At 35.8% G+C, this 22975-nt stretch overlaps 1 protein-coding gene across 2 annotated transcripts; it reads right to left on the reverse strand.

Moving 5' to 3' along the window:
- Window positions 1-14942: 14942 nt before the first annotated feature.
- Window positions 14943-18713, reverse strand: LOC120124065 (laccase-4-like). 2 transcript variants are annotated; one of them, XM_039142823.1, is made up of 7 exons: window positions 18573-18713; window positions 18338-18489; window positions 17987-18231; window positions 17757-17885; window positions 16696-17661; window positions 16454-16593; window positions 14943-14953 (listed from the first exon to the last, which is right to left on the reverse strand). In XM_039142823.1, the coding sequence occupies exons 1-6, from the start codon at window positions 18696-18698 to the stop codon at window positions 16463-16465; spliced, it is 1749 nt and encodes a 582-aa protein (XP_038998754.1). In that variant the 5' UTR covers window positions 18699-18713; the 3' UTR covers window positions 14943-14953; window positions 16454-16462. The 2 variants fall into 2 exon arrangements, with proteins under 2 accessions (XP_038998754.1, XP_038998753.1); XM_039142822.1 differs by lacking the exon at window positions 14943-14953 and having other exon boundaries at window positions 16439-16593.
- Window positions 18714-22975: the final 4262 nt, after the last annotated feature.

A 22975-nucleotide genomic window follows, 5' to 3' on the forward strand; every position in this document is an offset into this window, starting at 1 on the left:
TCAAAAAATAGGAACAGTTATAGATACCTTTTTTTGTTCGAGTTGTCATTTTTATTTTTATTATATATTATATATTAAATAATTAATATTAATTACATTTTTGCAGGCCCAAACAAGACCTAACAAACCCAAAAACAATAAGCCCAACTGGGTCAGGCCCAATAACCTAATCAACCCAAAACCCTAGTGTGGCTAATCCTAAGCCATTAACAGTAGCCGTCGCCGCTCACTGTCGAGGAGCCTCCACATGCTATCGTCACTTCAGTTTAGGGGTAAGTAAAACTCGATTCGACTCAAAAAATTGATTTTTTTACTCGACTTGATTCGAAAAAACTCAACTCGAAATGACTTCGAGTTGTAATTTCATAAACTTAACTCGTCTTGAAAAAATTTCAAGTTCAAATTGAGTTATAAAATACAACTCGAATAACTCATAATTTTTAGTAATTAATGGATGAATTTTTAAGTTTAAGTCGAGTCCCTCAATTTTGTATAATATATGTATATCACATATGAAGAAAATATGCATGTATTGTATTTTTTTATAAAAAAATCACACAGGAATGTATATATATATGTATTGTATATAATCATATTGATAATTAAATTTGAACACAAACTCGAAAATTAGACTCAACTCGACTCGAAAAAATTTCAATTCAACTTTGAGTTGTAAAATAGAACTCATCAACTCGAATAACTTTAAAATTTTTTACTCAACTCGATTCGATTGAATGCTCACCCCTACTTCAGCCTAAGTCACTCCCGTCATCGGTCACCTCAATTGAACCATCACTGAACCATACATGTAACACCCCCAACCCATACCCGACCCGGATATGAGTCAGAGATACTACATTGTCTTTAAAACACAACTCTTAATAAATAATAGTAAAATATTTGAACTGGTATAAAAAAAATACAATAATATACATACTGTAATATAAGTTTACCAAAATATTCAGAGCATACACAACTTAACCCTTTAATTACATGCCAACTGCTATTACATAACAAAATGACCTACTGATTAAGTTGCTTCTGATCTGATGGTTGCAGGAGTAATACTATCAAGCTGCTTCACCTGTCTCGTCTAAATTCCTCGGATCCTACGTGTGAAACACTCACACGCTAAGTCATCGACTTAGTGAGGCATTAATAATAACAAGGCAATGTAATGTAATGAAAATGTCAGGATCATATGAGATGAGATGCAAACATGTACTTAATCAATGTAGTATACTTCATCAATATCCATACCTGTAAGCGTAGGACTGTAACATTCATTATTCTGTATTAATAAGTTTATTGGCCCATGATAGCATATTGAGAACCTAAGGTATTTGAGTAATGTGAGGTTGTGCACTATGCTGTCACCACAGCTCGTATAAATGCACCGAAGTGCCCCGTAGAATTGCACCGAAGTGCCCGTAGAATTGCACCGAAGTGCCCGTAGAATTATGTCCATAAGGACCACGTAGAATTCCTTAAGAATCATATACATATACTATGGATCAAGTATGTGTCTTTCAAGACTTCACACAGGTTCCAAAGGATATACATATGTCCTAAAGAACCGAGTATACCCTCTACCCTTGGCATGCCAACTATACCTATAGTTCTCATCTACATAACATGGGCTTATACATTTCCCGTAGTTCATATCGCGTAGTCATATTATTTCCATACCTTTATCACATAGACATATCATTTACATACCTTTATCACATAGCTCATATAACTTTTTCTGCATATTCATGTCATGCAATACACATAATATAAATTCATGTCATGTATCATAATATGGAATGTGATCATATGTCAAAATATGGAATCTAGACTTATCACAAGTCTAGAACTGAATATAATACTATATTCATGCTATGCATATGCACTCACCTATACTTCTTTGCCTTTTCCTCGATCGATCCTACTTGTAGATTGTTCCCGAACTCGAGTAGGCTCGTATCTACATAAACATAATTTTTAAGATGATCATCAGACGTCTATGTCTTGAAATTAAGCTTTAATAGCTTACTAATTTAAAGAATTTATAGCTTAGTCTTGCTTTCTTTTCTTTCTTCTTCTTTTTCTCATGGGGGAATCGGTTCCCCCCCTGGGGGTATCGATTCCCCTCAAGCAATCTGGAATTTCATATACGATGAGGGGTATCGGTTCCCCCCTTGGGGTACCGATTCCCCTCTAGCATTCTGGAAATTCATTTCGTTGAGGGGGTATCGGTTCCCCTTGAATGGGTACCGATTCCCCTAACCCAGAAATCCTAATTTGAGCTCGGAAATCATCCCATTTCAGCTCAAACTTACATATTTCAATCCCTTTACTACTCTTAGCTCTCATACACTTACTTAAACTGATTATTATCCATTAAATACCTCTAAAACCTAGAAATCTAATTCTCCATGTAGAATTTAAGAATCCAACCCAAATTCCAATATGTTCTAATTTGAATTCTAACACCTCATACTTCTTAGTTAGCTTCTTGACAAGTCAAAAATCTGATTTAAACATCAAAAACTCATCCATATCAAAATTTCATCTAAAAACTCATTTTCCAAATCATTCTCTAAATCACTTATCTTGTTGTTTTAATGTCATATAAGCTTTCCTTTAGCTTATATAACATCCAAGCTTTCATTTCCAATCTTAAAAATCAAAGAAACTACCAAGGTTCAGATTCTTACCTTTAATTGCAAGCCCACGTTTGGAGAAGGAAGAGAAGAAATAAGAAAGAAGGAATGAGAGTATTCTGGAACCTAATACTCCACGTGGTTCTCATATATCCCCATAACATATTTTATTTTAATTAAAATTTTCCTTACAAATGACCATTTGGTCCTTACCTCCATCTCATATTTACCAACCTTTATTTTTAAACTATATAATTATTCTACTTTAATCACCAAATGTTGAAACTTTGCAAATTAATCACTCACCCGACATGGAGGATGTTACAAATCTCTCCCCCTTAAGAAAATTCGTCCTCGAATTTTCATTGCACGAACAAATGAGGGTATTGATGTCGCATATCCTCTTCACGCTCCCACGTTGCTTCTTCTACTTTGTGATTTCTCCACAATATTTTGACCAAAGGAATAATCTTGTTCCTCAATTGCTTAACTTCATGTGCTAAAATTTGAATTGGTTCTTCCTCATAAGTCAAGTCAGGACGAACCTCAATCTCTTCTGGTGTCACGATATGAGAAGGGTCAGATCTATATCTTCGAAGCATTGAAACGTGAAAAACATCATGTATCTTTTCCATCTCAGGTGGTAAAGCTAGATGATATGCTACCGGTCCTACTCTCTTTACAATCTCATATGGTCCAATAAACCGAGGACTCAATTTTCTTTTCCGACCAAATCTCAACACCTTCTTCCATGGAGACACTTTTAAAAACACTTTATCTCCAACTTGACATTCAATTTCTTTCCTTTTAAGATCAGAATAGGACTTTTGCCGATCAGAGGCCACTTTGAGGTTATGCTGAATTTCTCGAACTTTCTGTTCTACATCTTGAATTAAATCCGGACCAAGAACACTTCGGTCTTTGAGTTCATACCAATTTAATGGAGTACGACATTTTCTTCCATATAATGCTGCATAGGGGGCCATCTTTATACTAGACTGATAACTATTGTTGTAAGCAAACTCTGCCAGCGGTAAATACTTTTCCCATGATCCTTTAAATTCCATTACGCATGCTCTCAACATATCTTCCAATATCTGAATAGTTCTCTCTGATTGCCCATCAGTCTGAGGATGAAAAGCCGTACTAAAGTTTAAACGAGTCCCCAACGCTCCATGCAAAGATTTCCAGAATCTAGAAGTGAATCGAGGGTCCCGATCAGAGACTATGGAAACAGGTACTCCATGCAATCTAATAACTTCTCTAATATACAGCTCTGCATACTTTTCCATAGAGAAATCCGTTCTAACAGGGAGGAAATGTGCTGACTTAGTTAATCGATCAACAATTACCCAGATTGATTCTCTTTTGTTCGGAGTCAAGGGTAACCCCGAAACAAAATCCATCATAACATTTTCCCATTTCCATTGAGGAATGAACAGCGGTTGCAATAATCCTGATGGAACTTGATGCTCGGCTTTGACTTGTTGACATATCAAACACTTAGACACAAATTCGGTGATGCTTCGCTTCATCCCTGACCACCAAAATCGATCCTTCAAATCCATATACATCTTGGTTCCACCCGGGTGCATCGTTAACGGACTGCAATGAGCCTCTGTTAATATTTCTTTCTTCAAGTCATCATTGTCGGGTATTACAATTCTTCCTTTACAATATAGATTTCCATCTGACTTAATCTCAAAGTCTTTAATCTCTTTGTTCTTTACTTGCTCAATTCTTTTCAAACACATTTCATCTTTACCTTGCAATTCTCCTATTCGTTCCAACCATGCTGGTTTAAGGGTTAATTTCGCACAAAGACCACCGTCTCCCGTTAAAGATAATCTTGCATCCATAGCTCGTAAAGCTGCAAACGTCTTTCTACTCAGAGCATCTGCTACCACATTAGCCTTTCCGGGATGATAGTCAATTATCACATCATAATCCTTTAAGAACTCTACCCATCTACGTTGCCTCAAATTCAATTCTTTTTGAGTCATCAGGTACTTCAGGCTCTTATGATCCGTATATAAGTAGCAACGTTCCCCATAAAGATAATGACGCCAAATCCTGAGAGCGAATACTACAGCAGCCATTTCTAAATCATGAGTGGGGTAATTCCTTTCATGTGGTTTCAACTGTCTCGATGCGTACGCTACCACTTTTCCTTCTTGCATTAATACACACCCCAACCCGTTATGGGATGCGTCACTGTATACTACAAAATTCTTGCCAGATTCCGGTTGAACCAATATCGGAGTTTCCGTCAGAATTCTCTTTAAAGCTTCGAAACTTTCTTGACATTCAGAAGTCCAAACAAATGGTACGTTCTTTCTCATTAGCTTTGTTAGAGGCAGTACAATCATCGAAAAATTCTTAACGAATCTTCGATAGTAACCGGCAAGTCCCAGAAAACTCCGAACTTCAGACACATTCTTAGTAACTTCCCAATCCATTATAGCTTTAACTTTCTGAGGGTCTACTCTAATCCCAACTGCCGAGATCACATGCCCCCATAATGGTTTTTCCCGCAGTGCTCACACTGTTTCCTTTGACCCGGAGTAGATCTCCCAGCACCGGATTCCACTGACTGCGTCTGTCTAGTTCTTGCCTGACTTGCTCCCCTAGCAGACGATGCAACTGATTCTGATCTAGTTTGTGATCGAAATCCCGAGTCTCTTCCCCTTTTTGTTGGTGTTGAACCAGAATAAGTAGTCGTCCTCTTTGATGTCTGAACCCTTGAGTCCCCAAATCTTTCATTCTGAGCCCTTTCAAGAGCTTTTGCACGATTGATCACCTCCTGGAACGAGGACAAGTTTAATACTATCAACATTTCTTTAAGTCTAGGGCGCAAGCCCTCCACGAACCACTCGCAAGTATCTTTTTCAGTAGGCACAAGCTCAGCTGCAAACCTGCTCAGCTTATTAAACTCACATTCATACTCATACACAGAGCGGCTCATCTGCTTCAAATTCATAAATTCATGCTTCATTTGTCGGATAAACTGATCTCCAATATACTTGTTTTTAAATTCTTCTAAAAACAAAGACCAAGTCAACTGGTCGGTTGACATCCTCATGGTGACATTCGTCCACCATATCCTCGCCTGACCCCTTAATAAAGACACAGCTCCATCTAATTTCTCCACTTCGGAACAGTGGAGACCATCTAACATGATTTTCAAATCATTCAACCAAAGATCCGCTGACACCGGACCTTCCTCAGCTTCTCCCTTAAATTCGGGAGCTCCTAAACTTCTCAACTCTTTTGCTACATTAATTCTTGGAGTTAGTGGAGCAGGAGGTTGAAGACGCGTCAGAATAGCGTCTAACGTTCTGAAGAACGTATCTTGATCTTGCACAGGCACTCCTTGAGATGCCCGTTCTTTACTCTGCCTGGCCAGGGCAGGTGAATTACTGCTTTCAGCATGCCTATCTTCTCCCGCTTCACTTCGGGAGCTATTATGTCCGGACATCTAATAAGAATAAACACATTATCCTATTAGCAAAACAGCATACTCATACTATACCAGATCAGAAGTTCTCGCTATTAGTTGGCATGTATTCCATTTAAAGACTCCATAGACTCTGGTTTATGCCTAGAATCGGCTAAACCATAGCTCTGATACCATTAAATGTAACACCCCCAACCCATACCCGACCCGGATATGAGTCAGAGATACTACATTGACTTTAAAACACAACTCTTAATAAATAATAGTAAAATATTTGAACTGGTATAAAAAAAATACAATAATATACATACTGTAATATAAGTTTACCAAAATATTCAGAGCATACACAACTTAACCCTTTAATTACATGCCAACTGCTATTACATAACAAAATGACCTACTGATTAAGTTGCTTCTGATCTGATGGTTGCAGGAGTAATACTATCAAGCTGCTTCACCTGTCTCGTCTAAATTCCTCGGATCCTACGTGTGAAACACTCACACGCTAAGTCATCGACTTAGTGAGGCATTAATAATAACAAGGCAATGTAATGTAATGAAAATGTCAGGATCATATGAGATGAGATGCAAACATGTACTTAATCAATGTAGTATACTTCATCAATATCCATACCTGTAAGCGTAGGACTGTAACATTCATTATTCTGTATTAATAAGTTTATTGGCCCATGATAGCATATTGAGAACCTAAGGTATTTGAGTAATGTGAGGTTGTGCACTATGCTGTCACCACAGCTCGTATAAATGCACCGAAGTGCCCTGTAGAATTGCACCGAAATGCCCGTAGAATTGCACCGAAGTGCCCGTAGAATTATGTCCATAAGGACCACGTAGAATTCCTTAAGAATCATATACATATACTATGGATCAAGTATGTGTCTTTCAAGACTTCACACAGGTTCCAAAGGATATACATATGTCCTAAAGAACCGAGTATACCCTCTACCCTTGGCATGCCAACTATACCTATAGTTCTCATCTACATAACATGGGCTTATACATTTCCCGTAGTTCATATCGCGTAGTCATATTATTTCCATACCTTTATCACATAGACATATCATTTACATACCTTTATCACATAGCTCATATAACTTTTTCTGCATATTCATGTCATGCAATACACATAATATAAATTCATGTCATGTATCATAATATGGAATGTGATCATATGTCAAAATATGGAATCTAGACTTATCACAAGTCTAGAACTGAATATAATACTATATTCATGCTATGCATATGCACTCACCTATACTTCTTAGCCTTTTCCTCGATCGATCCTACTTGTAGATTGTTCCCGAACTCGAGTAGGCTCGGTATCTACATAAACATAATTTTTAAGATGATCATCAGACGTCTATGTCTTGAAATTAAGCTTTAATAGCTTACTAATTTAAAGAATTTATAGCTTAGTCTTGCTTTCTTTTCTTTCTTCTTCTTTTTCTCATGGGGGAATCGGTTCCCCCCCCTGGGGTATCGATTCCCCTCAAGCAATCTGGAATTTCATATACGATGAGGGGGTATCGGTTCCCCCCTGGGGGTACCGATTCCCCTCTAGCATTCTGGAAATTCATTTCGTTGAGGGGGTATCGGTTCCCCTTGAATGGGTACCGATTCCCCTAACCCAGAAATCCTAATTTGAGCTCGGAAATCATCCCATTTCAGCTCAAACTTACATATTTCAATCCCTTTACTACTCTTAGCTCTCATACACTTACTTAAACTGATTATTATCCATTAAATACCTCTAAAACCTAGAAATCTAATTCTCCATGTAGAATTTAAGAATCCAACCCAAATTCCAATATGTTCTAATTTGAATTCTAACACCTCATACTTCTTAGTTAGCTTCTTGACAAGTCAAAAATCTGATTTAAACATCAAAAACTCATCCATATCAAAATTTCATCTAAAAACTCATTTTCCAAATCATTCTCTAAATCACTTATCTTGTTGTTTTAATGTCATATAAGCTTTCCTTTAGCTTATATAACATCCAAGCTTTCATTTCCAATCTTAAAAATCAAAGAAACTACCAAGGTTCAGATTCTTACCTTTAATTGCAAGCCCACGTTTGGAGAAGGAAGAGAAGAAATAAGAAAGAAGGAATGAGAGTATTCTGGAACCTAATACTCCACGTGGTTCTCATATATCCCCATAACATATTTTATTTTAATTAAAATTTTCCTTACAAATGACCATTTGGTCCTTACCTCCATCTCATATTTACCAACCTTTATTTTTAAACTATATAATTATTCTACTTTAATCACCAAATGTTGAAACTTTGCAAATTAATCACTCACCCGACATGGAGGATGTTACAATACATGTCCCAAAACAATGAAAAAAATAAAATCAAATCTAAAAAATAAGAACAAATCTACCCACTCCCCATAAAATTTAGGGAGCCATCATTACCTCCATACCATAGCTACAACAACCTCCCATAAAAATTAGAAGCAACCAAAGAATAGGGAGAAAGAGATTTGGTCATAGGAAAAAAGGGAGAAAAGAAAAGAAGGATAACTGAGAAGGAGAAACGGAGAGGATTCAGAGAACATAGCAGCAAAAAAGAAGAAAAGAGAAGGCTCACTACTGAAGAAGGTCAAGCACTGAAGGAGTAAGAAAAACTAGAAGGGTTTTTTCCATAGATTTACGCCACTCCAGTTAGTTTGAGGGCAATCAGACACCGGATCCATGCTCGGGGCGTGGAGAGCAGTTGAAATGTGGTTTTGCTCATTTCACCGGTGCCAACGAACGGCGGCCAATGGTGCAGCCACGGTGATCGATGAGGGCTCTTTTGTCGGGTTCTATAATCAAGAAGAGATAAGGGATATAGTTTTTGGAGAGAGAGAGAATGAAATGAAAATGAGGGAAAAAAAGAAAAGATGCTTGTATGGGTGGTTCGAAACGACGCCGTTTAGTGGGGAAGTAAGCGATGCCGCCCACTTTGGGGTTATTTACGTGTCGAGTCATTCCAAGTTTGTAATATTTTCATTTTAGTCACTAAATATAACTTTTAGTTTTTCTATTTCTGAGCTTTGAATTCTTTCAATTTTGCATTTTAGTCATTGGATGCACTATTTATACGCTTTAGTTAAATGCATGATTTGAGTTGTTAATGTTAGATTTGTTATATTTTAGTCCTTCATTTATTATAGATTAGAAAATGTATGATTTTTACTTTAGACCCCTCTTGGTTTGTTGTATAGTCTTTTTGGTGTTTTTTATTGTTTAAAATGCTTTTTATTTTGTTTGGTTATGATCATTAATTTTGCATGGTTTCCATTTTTAATCATTAAAAGCATGATATTATAAGTTATTCTATCCCTAATTAATTCTTGATTTGCCTTTAATATTATTCTGATTGTCTTGGTCTTCATGTTTTACCTAAGTATATTTGGCATGATTGCTTGGATGCTAATATTTCCATATGAGATATATTAATATACATGGTATACGCGTATGAATGCACTCTTGCTTTTTTAGTATGCATTTCCTATTGTAAATAGTTTTGACTTCCATTGTAAATATAAAAACTGCCTATTATAATTTTGCCTAATAAATGACTTGTCGAATCACGTACATATTACATTAATGTTGTTTGGTATTCCATCTAGTATACAAAAGGTCTTACTTTGTTGTACGAGTGTTGCATGTTATATACATATATTTTATACTTTCAACTTGTTTTAAACTATTTTTTAAAGGAATCGATATTTATGAAATTATAAAAGATTCTTTGTTAATTATGGGTGCTCTTCATATGGTTATTCGAATAAAATAATATTAATATTATCATTTGTTGCTTATTTATATTTATGATATATTAGGTCAATTAAATATGTTTATATCTCTTTAAATAAATGTATAGTATTTGACATTTTCATGTTTTTATAAATCAAAATTGTTTTAATAAAATAAATATCCGTTGTTTGTTTCATTTATTATTTCGTTATATTTAGTTTATTCATATGTTACATTATGTTCGATATATTATTAATCATGTACATGCCATTTATTTTTGTTGCATTCAAATCATGCATTTGTTTTCTTCGTTTCCTAAAATAATCAAAGACAATGTTATTTTGCGTCGTGTATTAACGAAATTAAGTCCAAAATAACTAGATTTAAATTTCCATTAATTCGTGTATTAAGTGAACATCCTTTTTCAAATAAACCCGAGGGAATTAAATCATTTTCATGGAGTTAACTATTTTAAAAAGTAGATTCACTCATTTTTAATTTATAGAAATAAAAGGATCGCAACTTAAATTTTGAATTCAAGTTTGTAAAATTTCACCATTTTAGACAACATATAATCGAAGGTACAAATTTTGGGTATCGTGAGGGTGTTTACCCTTTCTTATTCGTAATCGACTCTCGAACCCTTTAAAATTAATTTTTAGTAAATGTAGACCCATTTTTTCTTTAAAATGATTTTCTTTAAAATGATTTTCTTTAAAATTATTTTAAAAGAAATTTTAAGGTATACGACCTACCTAACCCAAAGATTGATGGCAATTTCAATTTCAAATTAAATCAAATTTTTCAAAAACCCCAATTTTTCAAAAATAAAGTCGAAATTGTTTTTAATTCGCTAAAAATTCTTATTAAAGGGGTTTTTCATATTCTACTTTTCAATATGAGAAACTAAAAATGTTTTGCTTTTTGTGCGGGAAACTTGGTCATGGTGAGGGATTTTGTCCGATGCGCACACTAAAAGCAAAAGCAGAATTGGTGCTTCAATAGGATGCTACTCTGAGAGCTGGGGCAGGAACTATGCTAATAATCCTTGGTTGAAGGAGATTGTCGAAGGGGAGGGCACAGGGCAAAAAGAGAGCGGTGATTGGGCAGGAGGGAATCACTATAGGGGGGTTTGATGGGGAAGGAAAGTGATCGTACTGGGAGCTTTATGGATTCAGATGATGTAACAATAACTACGGTCGAGGAAAATGAACCAATTGCTAAACATGATGGCGCAAAAAGGCAGGGAGGAGATCCTATGGTTTTCAAACAACTTAAGGAGAATGTATTGAGCAATTTGACGAAAGTATTATCGGCAGGCCTAAAGGATCAGACTGGACGATCACAATAAAACTCTTAAGTTGAAGTGTTCGGGGTTTGGGGTAACCTCAGTCAGTTCATCGTCTCCGACATTTGCTGAGAGATAGTAACCCCGCTGTAGTTTTCTTGATTGAAATAAAACTACAATATAATAGAATAGAGAAAGTTCGATCGATGTACGGTCAGAATTATTGTAGAGACGTATGGTTCTAGTGGAGGATTGTGTTTAGCTTGGCATGACTCTTGTTCAGTGACTTTACGATCTTATTCTTGATCTCACATGGATGTAATAGTTAGTGATCTGTCGAATGGTCGTAGTTGGCGTTGTACGGGCTTCTATGGAGCTCCGAAAATCTTAGAGAAAAGAATCTTGGAATCTACTTCGTCAATTGAATGATACTCCAAATCTTCGAGGATTGTTATCGGAGATTTTAATGAAATCCTTCGTGCTTATGAAAAGGAGGGAGGTTTTTTGCGCAATGAACGACAAATGGAGGATTTTTATTTGGTCTTGGTTGATTGTTGCCTGATAGATGTTGGATTTAAAGGGGCTTGGTATGCCTGGAAATGGGGGAAATGAGCCAAAAATCTAATCCAGGAAAGGCTGGACAGAGGTGTTGTGAATTCTGTCTGGAACCAAGAGTTCCTTAATTATAGTATCTCGCACCAACAACATTCCTTCCTGGATCACTGCCCGTTGTTGCTTGAGATGGGTAATGGGCAAAGAATAACAGGAGATGACAATTTAAATTTGAGGTTGCATGGCTTTTGGAATATTCCTGTGATGGGGAGGTTCGAAAACTATGGGAGGAGGCAACCAGTTCAGTGCCGAAAAAATTGGATCAAGTCTGCCACGGTCTAGACAGATGGTTTAAAAGGACTTGCACCTACAAAAAGATTACGGCGAGGGATTTGTAGAAAAAGTTGGATATTCTCATGGATATCTTGGGGGACATACTGGATACTAAACTGTAGCTTAATTTTGAAGTGGACAAGAAGGAGCTATATTGGGAACAAAGAGCAAGAGCAAACTGGTTAAAGAATGATGATTGTAATTCTAATTTTTCCACCGTTATGCCTCCCAGAGGAAAAGGAAAAAACGACATCGGCATTTTGAGACGGAAGAAAGTAATTTCATTAAGGAGGGGTTGGGAATGAAACAGTAGCACAGAGTTATTTTAACGGTTTGTTCTCTTCAGCTTCTACATTAGTAAACCAGCGGATTCTTAATGAAATAGATTCTAAGATCACCCAAGAGATGAATTTTCCCTTCTAAAGAAGTTTACAAGCGAGGAGGTTGGTTGGGCAGTCAAGCCATTGAGTTTGATGAGGGCTTCTAGAGAATATGGGTTAGGTGCTCTATTTTATCAGAAATTCTGGCATATAATTGGTAATGAAGTTGCAGATTACTGCATTGGACATTTACAGGGTCCTTCAATTTTGAGGAAATTAATCTCACACATTGTATTAATTCCTAAAGTCGATTCCCTTAGTAAATTGAATCAATTTCGCCCAATTAGTTTGTATAACGCAACCTACAAGTTGTCTCTAAGATACTTGTGTGGATGAAGCATAAAGTACATTTGTCAAATGAAGACTAATCACTGATAATATAATAACTGCTTATGAATTGCTTCACTCGATCGTCCGAAGAAGAGGGATAAAAGGGCTATTTTGCTCTAAAACTAGAAATAAGTAAGGCATATGATAAAGTGGAATGGCATTTTGTTTGGGCAATTATGGATCGGTTGGGTTTCGCCTCAGTGGATCGATCTCATTAAAAGGTGTGTTTGTTATGTTTCTTACTCGGTCATAGTGAATTGTTTGGTGGGTTCAAGGTTTTTTCCTTTTAGGTGTGTTCGTCAGGGAGACCCGTTGATTCCATATCTCTTTTTGCTGTGTGGAGAGGGACTTTCTTCTTTTTTTTCGTCAAACCGAATAGTCGAACATAACGTTGGGAGTTCAGATAAATAGATATGCCCCTAAAGTTTATCATTTGCTCTTCGCGGATGACAATTTAATTTTTGGAGAGGGTTTAGCTTCGTCTGCTGGCACTTTAAAGGAGATATTGGGGAGTCTATGGCGATAATTCTAGTTAGCTTATCAGTTTTAATAAGTTCGGATTGTTTTTCAGCTCTAATGTATCGGATGAGAACAGGAGTGATGTGAGACGAATCTTGGAGGTAGGACGTTCGACCAATCCTGAGAAGTATTTGGGTCTCTCATCCTTAGTGGGTAGGAACAAGTGACGAGCCTTTATGTATATGAAAGATAAGTTTAAAACCCGAACTAAAAAGTATTCAGACCTTGTCACAGGGTGGGAAAGAAGTATTCATTAAGGCAGTCCTTCAGGCTATTCCTCTTTTTGTCATGTCCTGGTTTACTGCCTAAGACTCTCTGTTCTAAGCTCAAAAGTATAATGGCGACGTTTTGGTGGCAGAGGTTAGGAGAAAAACGTGGGTTTCACGGGTGTACTTTGGAGTAATTGAGCAGTCTAAAAGGAGGAGGAATGAGGTTTCGAGACATGGCTAAGTTCAACATAGCGCTTTTGGCGAAGCAGGGTTGAAGAGTAATTATGAACCCGTCATCGTTAGTCAATCAAATGTTGCAAGCAAAACACTTTCCAGGCGGAGGTTTTATGAATGCACGCTTAGGTTCTAATCCATCTTATATATGAAGGAGCATATGAAGTGCTAGAAGATTATTTGAAAAAGGAATCTATTGGAAAGTGGGATCGGGGATGTTGATTTTTGTATGGAATAATTTTTGGCTCCCGGGAAGACACCATATCTAATTACCTCTCATCGCGATGATACAATAGTTACAGTAGTTGATTTAATCGAAGAAGAAACAATGCGATGGAAGGAATAGTTGATATCCTCTATCTTTAATGAGGAGGATCGTCAAAAGATTATTGTAATTCCAATTTCTAAAATTCCTCAAGCTGATTGTCGAGTTTGGTGAGGTGAGAAGTCGGGGTTTTACAGTGTTAGGAAAGGTTACATATTGTAGATATGGGGAATAGGGATGTTCAAATACCCTCAATTTTTTTAAAAAGTGGGATTGTAGATGCTAAAGCAAAATCAAGATTCAAGTGTGGAAGTTTATAAACAATTTCATTCCCTCTAAGCAAAATATGTTCTGTAAGCGTGAGTATCACGACCCTTTTTGTCCCAATTGCATGGTTTGGTTGAATCGAATGTTCATGTGGCTAGGGATTGTGTTTTGGCCTCGACAGTTTGGGAGGGGTTGGGTTTTAGATGGCCAACCCATGTAGCTCAATTAGAATTTACGCCTTGGTTACTGATAAACAATCATGCTAATTGTGGCCCTTCAATATTGGTTTGTATTTGGTCTTCTTGGTATGCACGTAATATAAAGTATCATGAAGGTAAAAATACAAGTGCTATGGAGTTAATTACCTTGATTCAGGCTCATTGTCAAGAATTTGAGGATGCAAACAGGAGACTTCTCCCGCTCTCTTCAAATGGTGGTAAATGTTGGAGTCCTCCTCCACCCTCTTCGGTAAAAGTGAAATTCGATGCTAGTTTTAAGCTAAAGAAGGAGAGTGGATAGTCAGGGGCAATCATCCGGCATAAAGAAGGTCAGGTAATGGGATCGTGCATGAGAGTAATACAGAGAATTACCTCGGCGTTTGCGGCAGAGGCTACGGCGGCTATCCATTCGATGGATCTGGCTCTCGATCTGGGATTTAGTAGCATAATAGTTGAGGGAGATTCAAGGGCGGCAATCACTAAACTGTTTTCAGATGAGGAAGATGCATATGAAATTAGTGCTTTGATTTATGAAGGGAAACGACTTGCACAGAACTTGCATGCATGTCGATTCCGGTTCTCTCTAAGGTCAAGCAACATAGCAGCGCATCAGCTGGAAACGATGGAAGACTTACTCGAAGAAGATCGATTATGGGTGGAGACAGTTCCACGGCAACTTGAAGCACAAGTAGCAGCAGACTCGCGGTGTATCGACCCACCTTAGTCGGTTTCCAGCATTGAAGGTTCTATGCTTTTCTTTTTACAATATTTTCTGCACTGAGCATTTCAAGTTTTCTTCTGGAGTTGTGTAGAGAAGAAGAATGGTCGGTAGGTTATGTTTTCTTTGGTGTTTTCGTTTCAGCTTCTTTCATACACTATTTTTTCGCATTTACTCTAGGGATGAGCTGTAAAGTACTATGTCTTCCTGGTTTGAACTTTTGTTGATACTTTTATTAATTATCAATAATAGTTGACGATTCATTGGTTCAAAAAAAAAATAACATCCTTTTAATTTGAAAGAAAGATCGAAATTCCCTTAACTATTTAATATTATATTAAAAATCTTTGAAAACATTCGAAATAAAAAACACACCTTTATATATATATGAACAATCATCGAAAATGTAATTATTTTTAATCGGAATATTATTTTCATGAATAACCCACACACAAAAAATCATTGCCTTAACTCTCATTTAATTAATATAAAAATAATCTATTATTATATTAAAAATTCTTTACAAACATTAAAATAAAAATGTGACAGAGAATAGTATAACAACAAAAGTAAGATACAAACTATTTAAGAGATAATATGAATATATACTCCTCATTTGTATTTATGCTTCTTCAATTTCCTAAGTTGCTTCTTCATTTATAATAAATTAAAGTTACACTGTATTAAAAAATAGAGACAATAATAAAAAAAACTTATACACAAAATAAAAATATTAAACCTAATAATATAGAAAAAAAATGAAATCTTCCATTGAGAATATTGAGAAAATGAAGAAAACAAAACAAAAATATTGAGAAAAACTTAGATTAGAAAAAAAAAAGAGAGAAACTCTAATTTATGTGATACTTTAATTATGTTTATAGCATTATATGCATATCATATAACTATATAATTAGGGCTGAATAAGGAAATAGAGAAAGCCTATTTCCTTCTAATCTCTAATGTAGAACCAAACTAATTTATTTTTATTATTTTATTCTGTTTGCTATGGTTATTATCGTTTTCTATTATATTTTGATTCCCTTTTGGTGTTCGCTTTCTGCTGAAATTTTTGTGATGTAGATTCTTTAACACAGCAATACTTGTTATATTTGCACCAGTTCTTGTTCTGGCGTTGTATAATTGCAAGTTGCATTAACCCAAAAACATTGAAGGTATGGAGAATTGGTTGTCCCAACAATTACAGTAATAGGGAATAAAAGAATATAATGAAAACCAGGAAAATTGAAAAGACGTTGACGGTCGTGACTCAACACTTAGGAAGATCAGCGGGCGGAGGTGGTAGCTTCTGTTTGCGGCCTTTTCCGTCGTTGACCACCCAAGCCATTTTCAATCCCCAACTTGTGTGTACTTCTAAATGGCAGTGCATAAACCAAACGCCTATGCATGCACCATTTATTCAAAGTCAATCAAAAGAATGTAAAAGTATATGATTTCGTAAGTGAAAATATACAGTTATATTTATGTCATGATGTTGCTCACCTGGGTTGTCTGCAAGGAACCGAATCGCAACCCACCCACCGGATGGCACTCCGACCGTGTTCCTCTCTGCAGGGTCGATGAGATTGAACTTGGCTGGATCATTTTTGGGGTCAAAATTCCCAACACCTTGAGCCAAAACAAAGAAATTGAATCCATGAAGATGTAGAGGGTGGCTTTCTGCTCCAAGGATGCTAGTATCCTGCAACACTAACTCCACTCTAGTGTTGAAAGGTAGCGCCACCACTTTGGTGCCAGTGCTCAGCGCGATGTTCTTCGGCGGTGTGCCGGTGTAGTTAAACTTGAAAGGCGGGTTGGTTGGGAAGTTGGTAGTGTAAACTCCCTTTGATTTATTAAAGAAGTGAGCTTGGAGAAGAGCAATATTTGGTTGCACAAATGAAACATTGTTAACTGCAGCTGCAGGCCTAGTGTTGTTGGGACCTTGGCACGTTTGGGTTTTCGCGCAAGGGAGTATCCCTAACCCGACGGTGAAGAAGAACCGTCGATCAACTACTTTTGGGACTTTTGCAGGGAATTTAGCAGTGGCGAGACTGCGGATTTTCCGGTTGAATTTCATAGCATAGGTGGAATCATTGTACTGTGGAAGTTTTGCTTTTAGAAGCGGCAGCTTCTTGTTATTAACTTTTGAGGCTAAAACAGATTTCTCATATTCTAGAATTCCTATCGTGGTGGTATTGTCAAAAGTGGCAGGGCCAGTCGCATAAGGCCTAGCTGACATAGCAAACTTGGCACTTGGGGTCTTGGATTTGGCCCTAAGAAGGACATTAGTGGTCTGCCCCGGCGTGATAAGTACGGTATTGGTTTTGAAGGGTTTTACATACACTGCATCAGCTTCCACGACAGTGAGTGTATGGTTCGCTATTCTGAAGAAGAGCTCATCATTGAGTGCAGCGTTGACAAGACGAAGAAGATAGGTTTTACCGGCCTTCACCTTGAGCTTGAATGTTTCTGCATATGTTTAGTTAACCTGATTTTAGTATGTCCTTGAATTGGACCTTTCCAATAGAGATTTACAATGCTGTAATTGTAAGATGATGAGGTACCTTTTGCTGAGCAATTGTAAGAAGGCCCCGGGAGACCGTTAAGGGTGAAGGCATCCGAGATATTCGGTGCTCCTCCAGTTGCCATTGCCTGGTTGATAATCGTTTCGGTATCAGCTTTCCACCATTCACCTGCAATTTGAGGCAACACTCAAAAAAAGTAAATTCGGGTTGCAAAAAAAAAAAGTTAATCCACCACCATTAGCGCTTATATTAGTAGTTGTATCCAGTACCGAAAACGATGGGAACTTCCTTGTAGGGCTGGGGAAAGGGATAAGAGGCATGTCGTTTGGGGAGAATGACAATAGGTCCATAAAGAGTAGCCCTTAGCCAAGAGATGTGAGCATGCCAAAATAAGGTCCCTCTTTGGCCAGTAATGGTGAAGTTGTACACATAGGACTGCCCTGTCTGAATCGGACACTGTGTGACATAGGCAGGTCCATCGGCCCATCCACTCCGAATCTGCCGGATTCCATGCCTAGTTTTCATTAAACGGAAAGGCAACATCTATCAACTTCAACTAAAATTCTAACCATTGAATAAAAGGAGAGGAATCAGTAGGATCAGGAAGTCAAATTCTATACCAGTGAAGTGTGACATTGTATTGAACATGGTTAACCACCTTGATCAAAAGGCGATCGCCTTCCCGTGCTATTATCCGTGGCCCGGGAAACTGGCCATTGACTGTCACAATGCTCTTCGTTTGGCACAACCTCGTCACACTTTGCATCTTAATCTGAAAAACATGGTTTAAAAATGTTAGCCAAAACGACAAGCATAGTTAAAAACCAGAAAAAAAAAAGGGTAACTAAAACTTACATCAAACTTGTAGTGCCTGGTAATGCCTGCATGTTTTGCAAGTGCCAAATCAGACAATAACCAGACAGCAGACAATGCTAGGACCAAAACCCTGAAAATATCCGATGATGTAAGATGAGACTTCATTGTATGTTTTATGTTTTTTTCCTCACGAAATGAAAAGGAAAATCAGTCAAAGAAGGGAATCAAACTTGTTTTGATGGTGAGAAAAAGGAAGGAATCAGTCAGTTTATATAGTTGGAGAAGGACTGACAAGTTTGTTGATTAGGTGACCAAGTTTCAAGAGAACCCAGTGTTAGCTTTTAGACAGCAACTTCCATTTCTGGTCCGAAAAGCTGACGGTGAATCACTTTAGAGTGAGGTCCAAGCCAGAGAACAATTCCCCCAACGGAAAATCTAATTTTTCAAACAATAAATAACTCGTCAGGGATGAGTAGGGATTGAAAAATCATTATTATATTGCTGAAAATGGTGAAGTAGGGTTATTGTGGGCATGGTTGCTGGGTTGCCTTCAATCTCCAACCATTAATACTTGTTAATGAAGCCTAAGACAATGAAATCGGATTATCTTAGTTAGCTGTCGGTTGTTCCAAACTGTTTTATCTCTAAGTTGCTTAACAAATTTTGATGGCTACGTTCGATGCAATATTAAATAAATAAATTTTTAATCTAAACTAACTTTTTTTTTTAAAATTAAATAAAAAAATTAGACTTCTCCACAATTTAAAAGCGATTTCAAATTATAAATTCACCTTCTCCTCATTAATTAGTAAATTATATTTATGTTCCAATTATGTTTTACAAATAATTTATATTAATCACTTAAAGAGTATAAAATTTAAATTTCTTATATAATAATGATTGACTTTTAGCTATGAGTTATCATAATTTTTAATATTTTTATTATAATATAAGTTGAATATTTTATTAATGATAACGAGGAAGGGAGTGGTAATTTTAATATCTGAAATATAAATTATATTTAAAATAAATTTTACAAAAAAATTTACTTGCTATTAACGTTCCATATATCAGTCTTGTATAAATTCACGTATCATTTAAAATTAATTTATTTTTCATTTTATAAGGTAATGTCTAAAATAAACATGTTTAAAAGTATGCTTCATAATATATTTTAAAACATTTCTAATGATAATTCTAAACTTATCTTTAGAAGAGAAGCTTAAGTTGTAACATCTCCTATCCGGATCAATTATAGAAAAAAAGTTTAAGTTGTAATATTTTTATTGGAATCGATTACAAATCGAGTCAGAGATATCACATCAAAGAATTATAAATTAATTTTATCAATTTCAAATCAATGGCATGTGTAGATGGGTTTCAGGATGGACACATGCACATTCTAAAATCCGAATTTATTTATGTTAGTTATTTATTTTACTGAAGATGTTATAAAATTTTATTTCTGTCCACTCCGTACAAAATATTTTTATTATTAACATATATGTTCTAATCTTAAAAAGATATTTCTTGTATGCCACAATTCCAAACATAACAATCATTCAATTAAACATTTCATTTAATTTATTCATTGATTTAACATTGTCACACTTGATATCTCTTTACTATCATATTACGGCAATTTGACCTAACTAACACCGTTTGAGCCTAATATGCTTAAACTAACACCGTTTGATCAATATTTCTCGAAATAACACTCTTTCGGTTGAGGTGACACAAAGGCGCATCCCTGGGGACGCGCTTTACCTGGGTTTTAGCTGACTGGGATGCCACGCAGGTAAGGCGCATCCCTGGGGACGCACTTTCACGAGGTTTCAGCTGGGTCGGATGCCACGCTAGTTTTTTAATAAAGATTTAATGTTTATTGTTATTATAAATTAATAATTTATTATGTAAAGTGTTTCGGTTATGATTTAAGAATTATCGAAGGTATTTTTTAAATGTGTATTAAAGGTGGAGTGAATTTAGGTTAAAGTGTTATATGTTTCTGGGACTTTGGCATTCTCCCATTCCACACGACATTAATCGGATAGAACTATATGATGTCCGACTCTCGGACAATGGAACAATAGATGAAAACCAACTTTGATCGTATTATAGTTCTAGGAAAATTGTATGAAATTATAATATTACACGTATGGTTATTTATCTATTATTTTTTCTATTTTGATTATCGATCTTTTAATTTTATCAATTAAATTACTTAATTATTTAAATGTTGTCAATTAAGTTATCTGTTGTCAATATTTAACGAAAAATATTGATGCATCAGTTAATAAAATTAGTATAATTACACATTTAATCTTCAATACTTACATATTTTATCAATTTAGTTTTCATTTTAATTTAATTTAATCCTCCAATCAGAACATGATATGTGTCATCGTATACATAAAGTTTTTTTTCTTACTTTTAATTTGTTTAATTTAATATTTTTCTCTAATTAGAAGGTGGAATTATTATAATATTTTAAAATTAATAATAATTTTTTATAATAAATAATATTAATTATTATATTCAATAATTATAATTAATCATTTTAAAAAATTACCAATAAAAAATAATTTATATAATATTAACCAAATATCATAAAATAATTTTTAAATACTAATTTTAAAAAAATATAATTTATTTAGGTGTACATACATTGGGAAATTATAGAAAATGCAATTATATTTAAATATTAGAAACAAAAACATTCATTGAAATAGAAAATGCAATTACATAAGGGTTAACGGTTATGTGATGATAACAGAGCTGAACATTTTTTTCTATTGTGCCCGATGTTTCTGCAATGCCCACATCTTTTTTGTTCTGTTGACTTCTCTCGAATATCCATATCACAATGTATTTTAGTGGATTTTGGACGATCTGAGTCCCTCAATAGTAACGAATCTAGTACAATTGTAAGCCAAGTTTGAATATCATTTGGGTCTCTTTCGTTACCTATGGGCGGAAACTCAAATTCATATACCTTGAATACTTGTGAAAGTTGGCATACGGGATCAACATAATTTTTGTATTCCAAATGAGAATGTGAGCAAGCTGCAATGACATGAGAGCATGTATATTTGAGTGCTTGAAAAAAACCACAATCACATCACCTCTCTTGCAGATTAACTCTGAAAGAGTTAGCTTCAATCCCTTGAAGATGACGTGATATTTCGGTTACACGAAATAATTCACGGGTGTGAGAAAAATTTGTAACCAACATTCCATTTGATGCAGCCACTTTTTTTCTGTAAATCAGCTACTAGTCTTGGGTGGTAAATATGGTCGTTCTGCATCCAAGTAAGAGCTTGTCCACCGAGCTTTACAAATAGTTGACCCAAACGAAAATAAGTCGTTTTGACCAACGCTGTGACTGGTAAATGATGCATCTCCTTTATGGTTGAATTGATTGCTTCAGCTAAGTTGGTTGTCATATGACCATAGCGATACCCCCGACGTAAGCATTTGTCTACATTTCTTTGCTGATGTCTATAATGTAATCGCACCCCTTCTTATTTTTGCCAAACAATTCTTGTAGCATAGACTCAAACCTTTGAGGTAAGAGTTCGTAACCTAAGTAATTAGAAATATGTAATAGTTAATATGAAGAATAAATAAGTAATACGAAAATGATTAAAAAATTGAAAAAGTAACATACTCATGCGCACGACTAACTGACGTTAATCATTCTTCTTGTATTTTCCATAATAGTGTGCAGCAATATGACGGACACAATAGCAATGTTGAACATGTGGAGGTTTCCACATTGGACCCAAAGAGTCTATTGTTGTTTTTATCATGACTCCTTGGTCTGAAATAATGCATACGCGTTCTCTTATGACAACATGTAAACGTAATTTTTTAAGGAAAAAAGCTCAAGACTCAGTGTCTTCTCCTTGAACGAGGGTAAACGCAACATGAAGAATATTGCGGTTACCATCTTGGACCACAACCAATAATAAAACTTGCTTGTATTTCCCATACAAGAAAGTATCATCAATTTGGACAACTGATTTACAGTACTTACACTACATTAATACACTGAGGGTAAGTCCAAAAGACACAGTAGAATTGGCAGCAATCGCAAACTACTCGATCATTCACGTAATGATGTTGAGTTTCAAACTCAACAATTGTCTTGGGATTAAGTCTTTGTATAACATAAAACCAACTGGGCAGCTCGTTGGAAGAGGAATCCCATTCGCCATGAAGTTTGACAATGACATTCTGTTTTGCCAACCAAGTTTTTTTATAGGAGATGGTGTACCCATTTTGTGACTGTATAGCAGAAATCAACACTGCAACAACTATATGAGAGCTTTACTTCACAATGGGCATGATTGCTTGGCAAATAATGTTGGAGTCCAAGTTGGGATGATTTTGGTTTATACCACTTGCACAACATGTATGAGGATCGTTGTATCTGGTTA

The sequence above is a fragment of the Hibiscus syriacus genome, unplaced genomic scaffold (genome assembly GCF_006381635.1).
Source record: "Hibiscus syriacus cultivar Baekdansim isolate YM2019G1 unplaced genomic scaffold, ASM638163v2 tig00110410_pilon, whole genome shotgun sequence".
Classification (NCBI taxonomy): Eukaryota; Viridiplantae; Streptophyta; class Magnoliopsida; order Malvales; family Malvaceae; genus Hibiscus; species Hibiscus syriacus.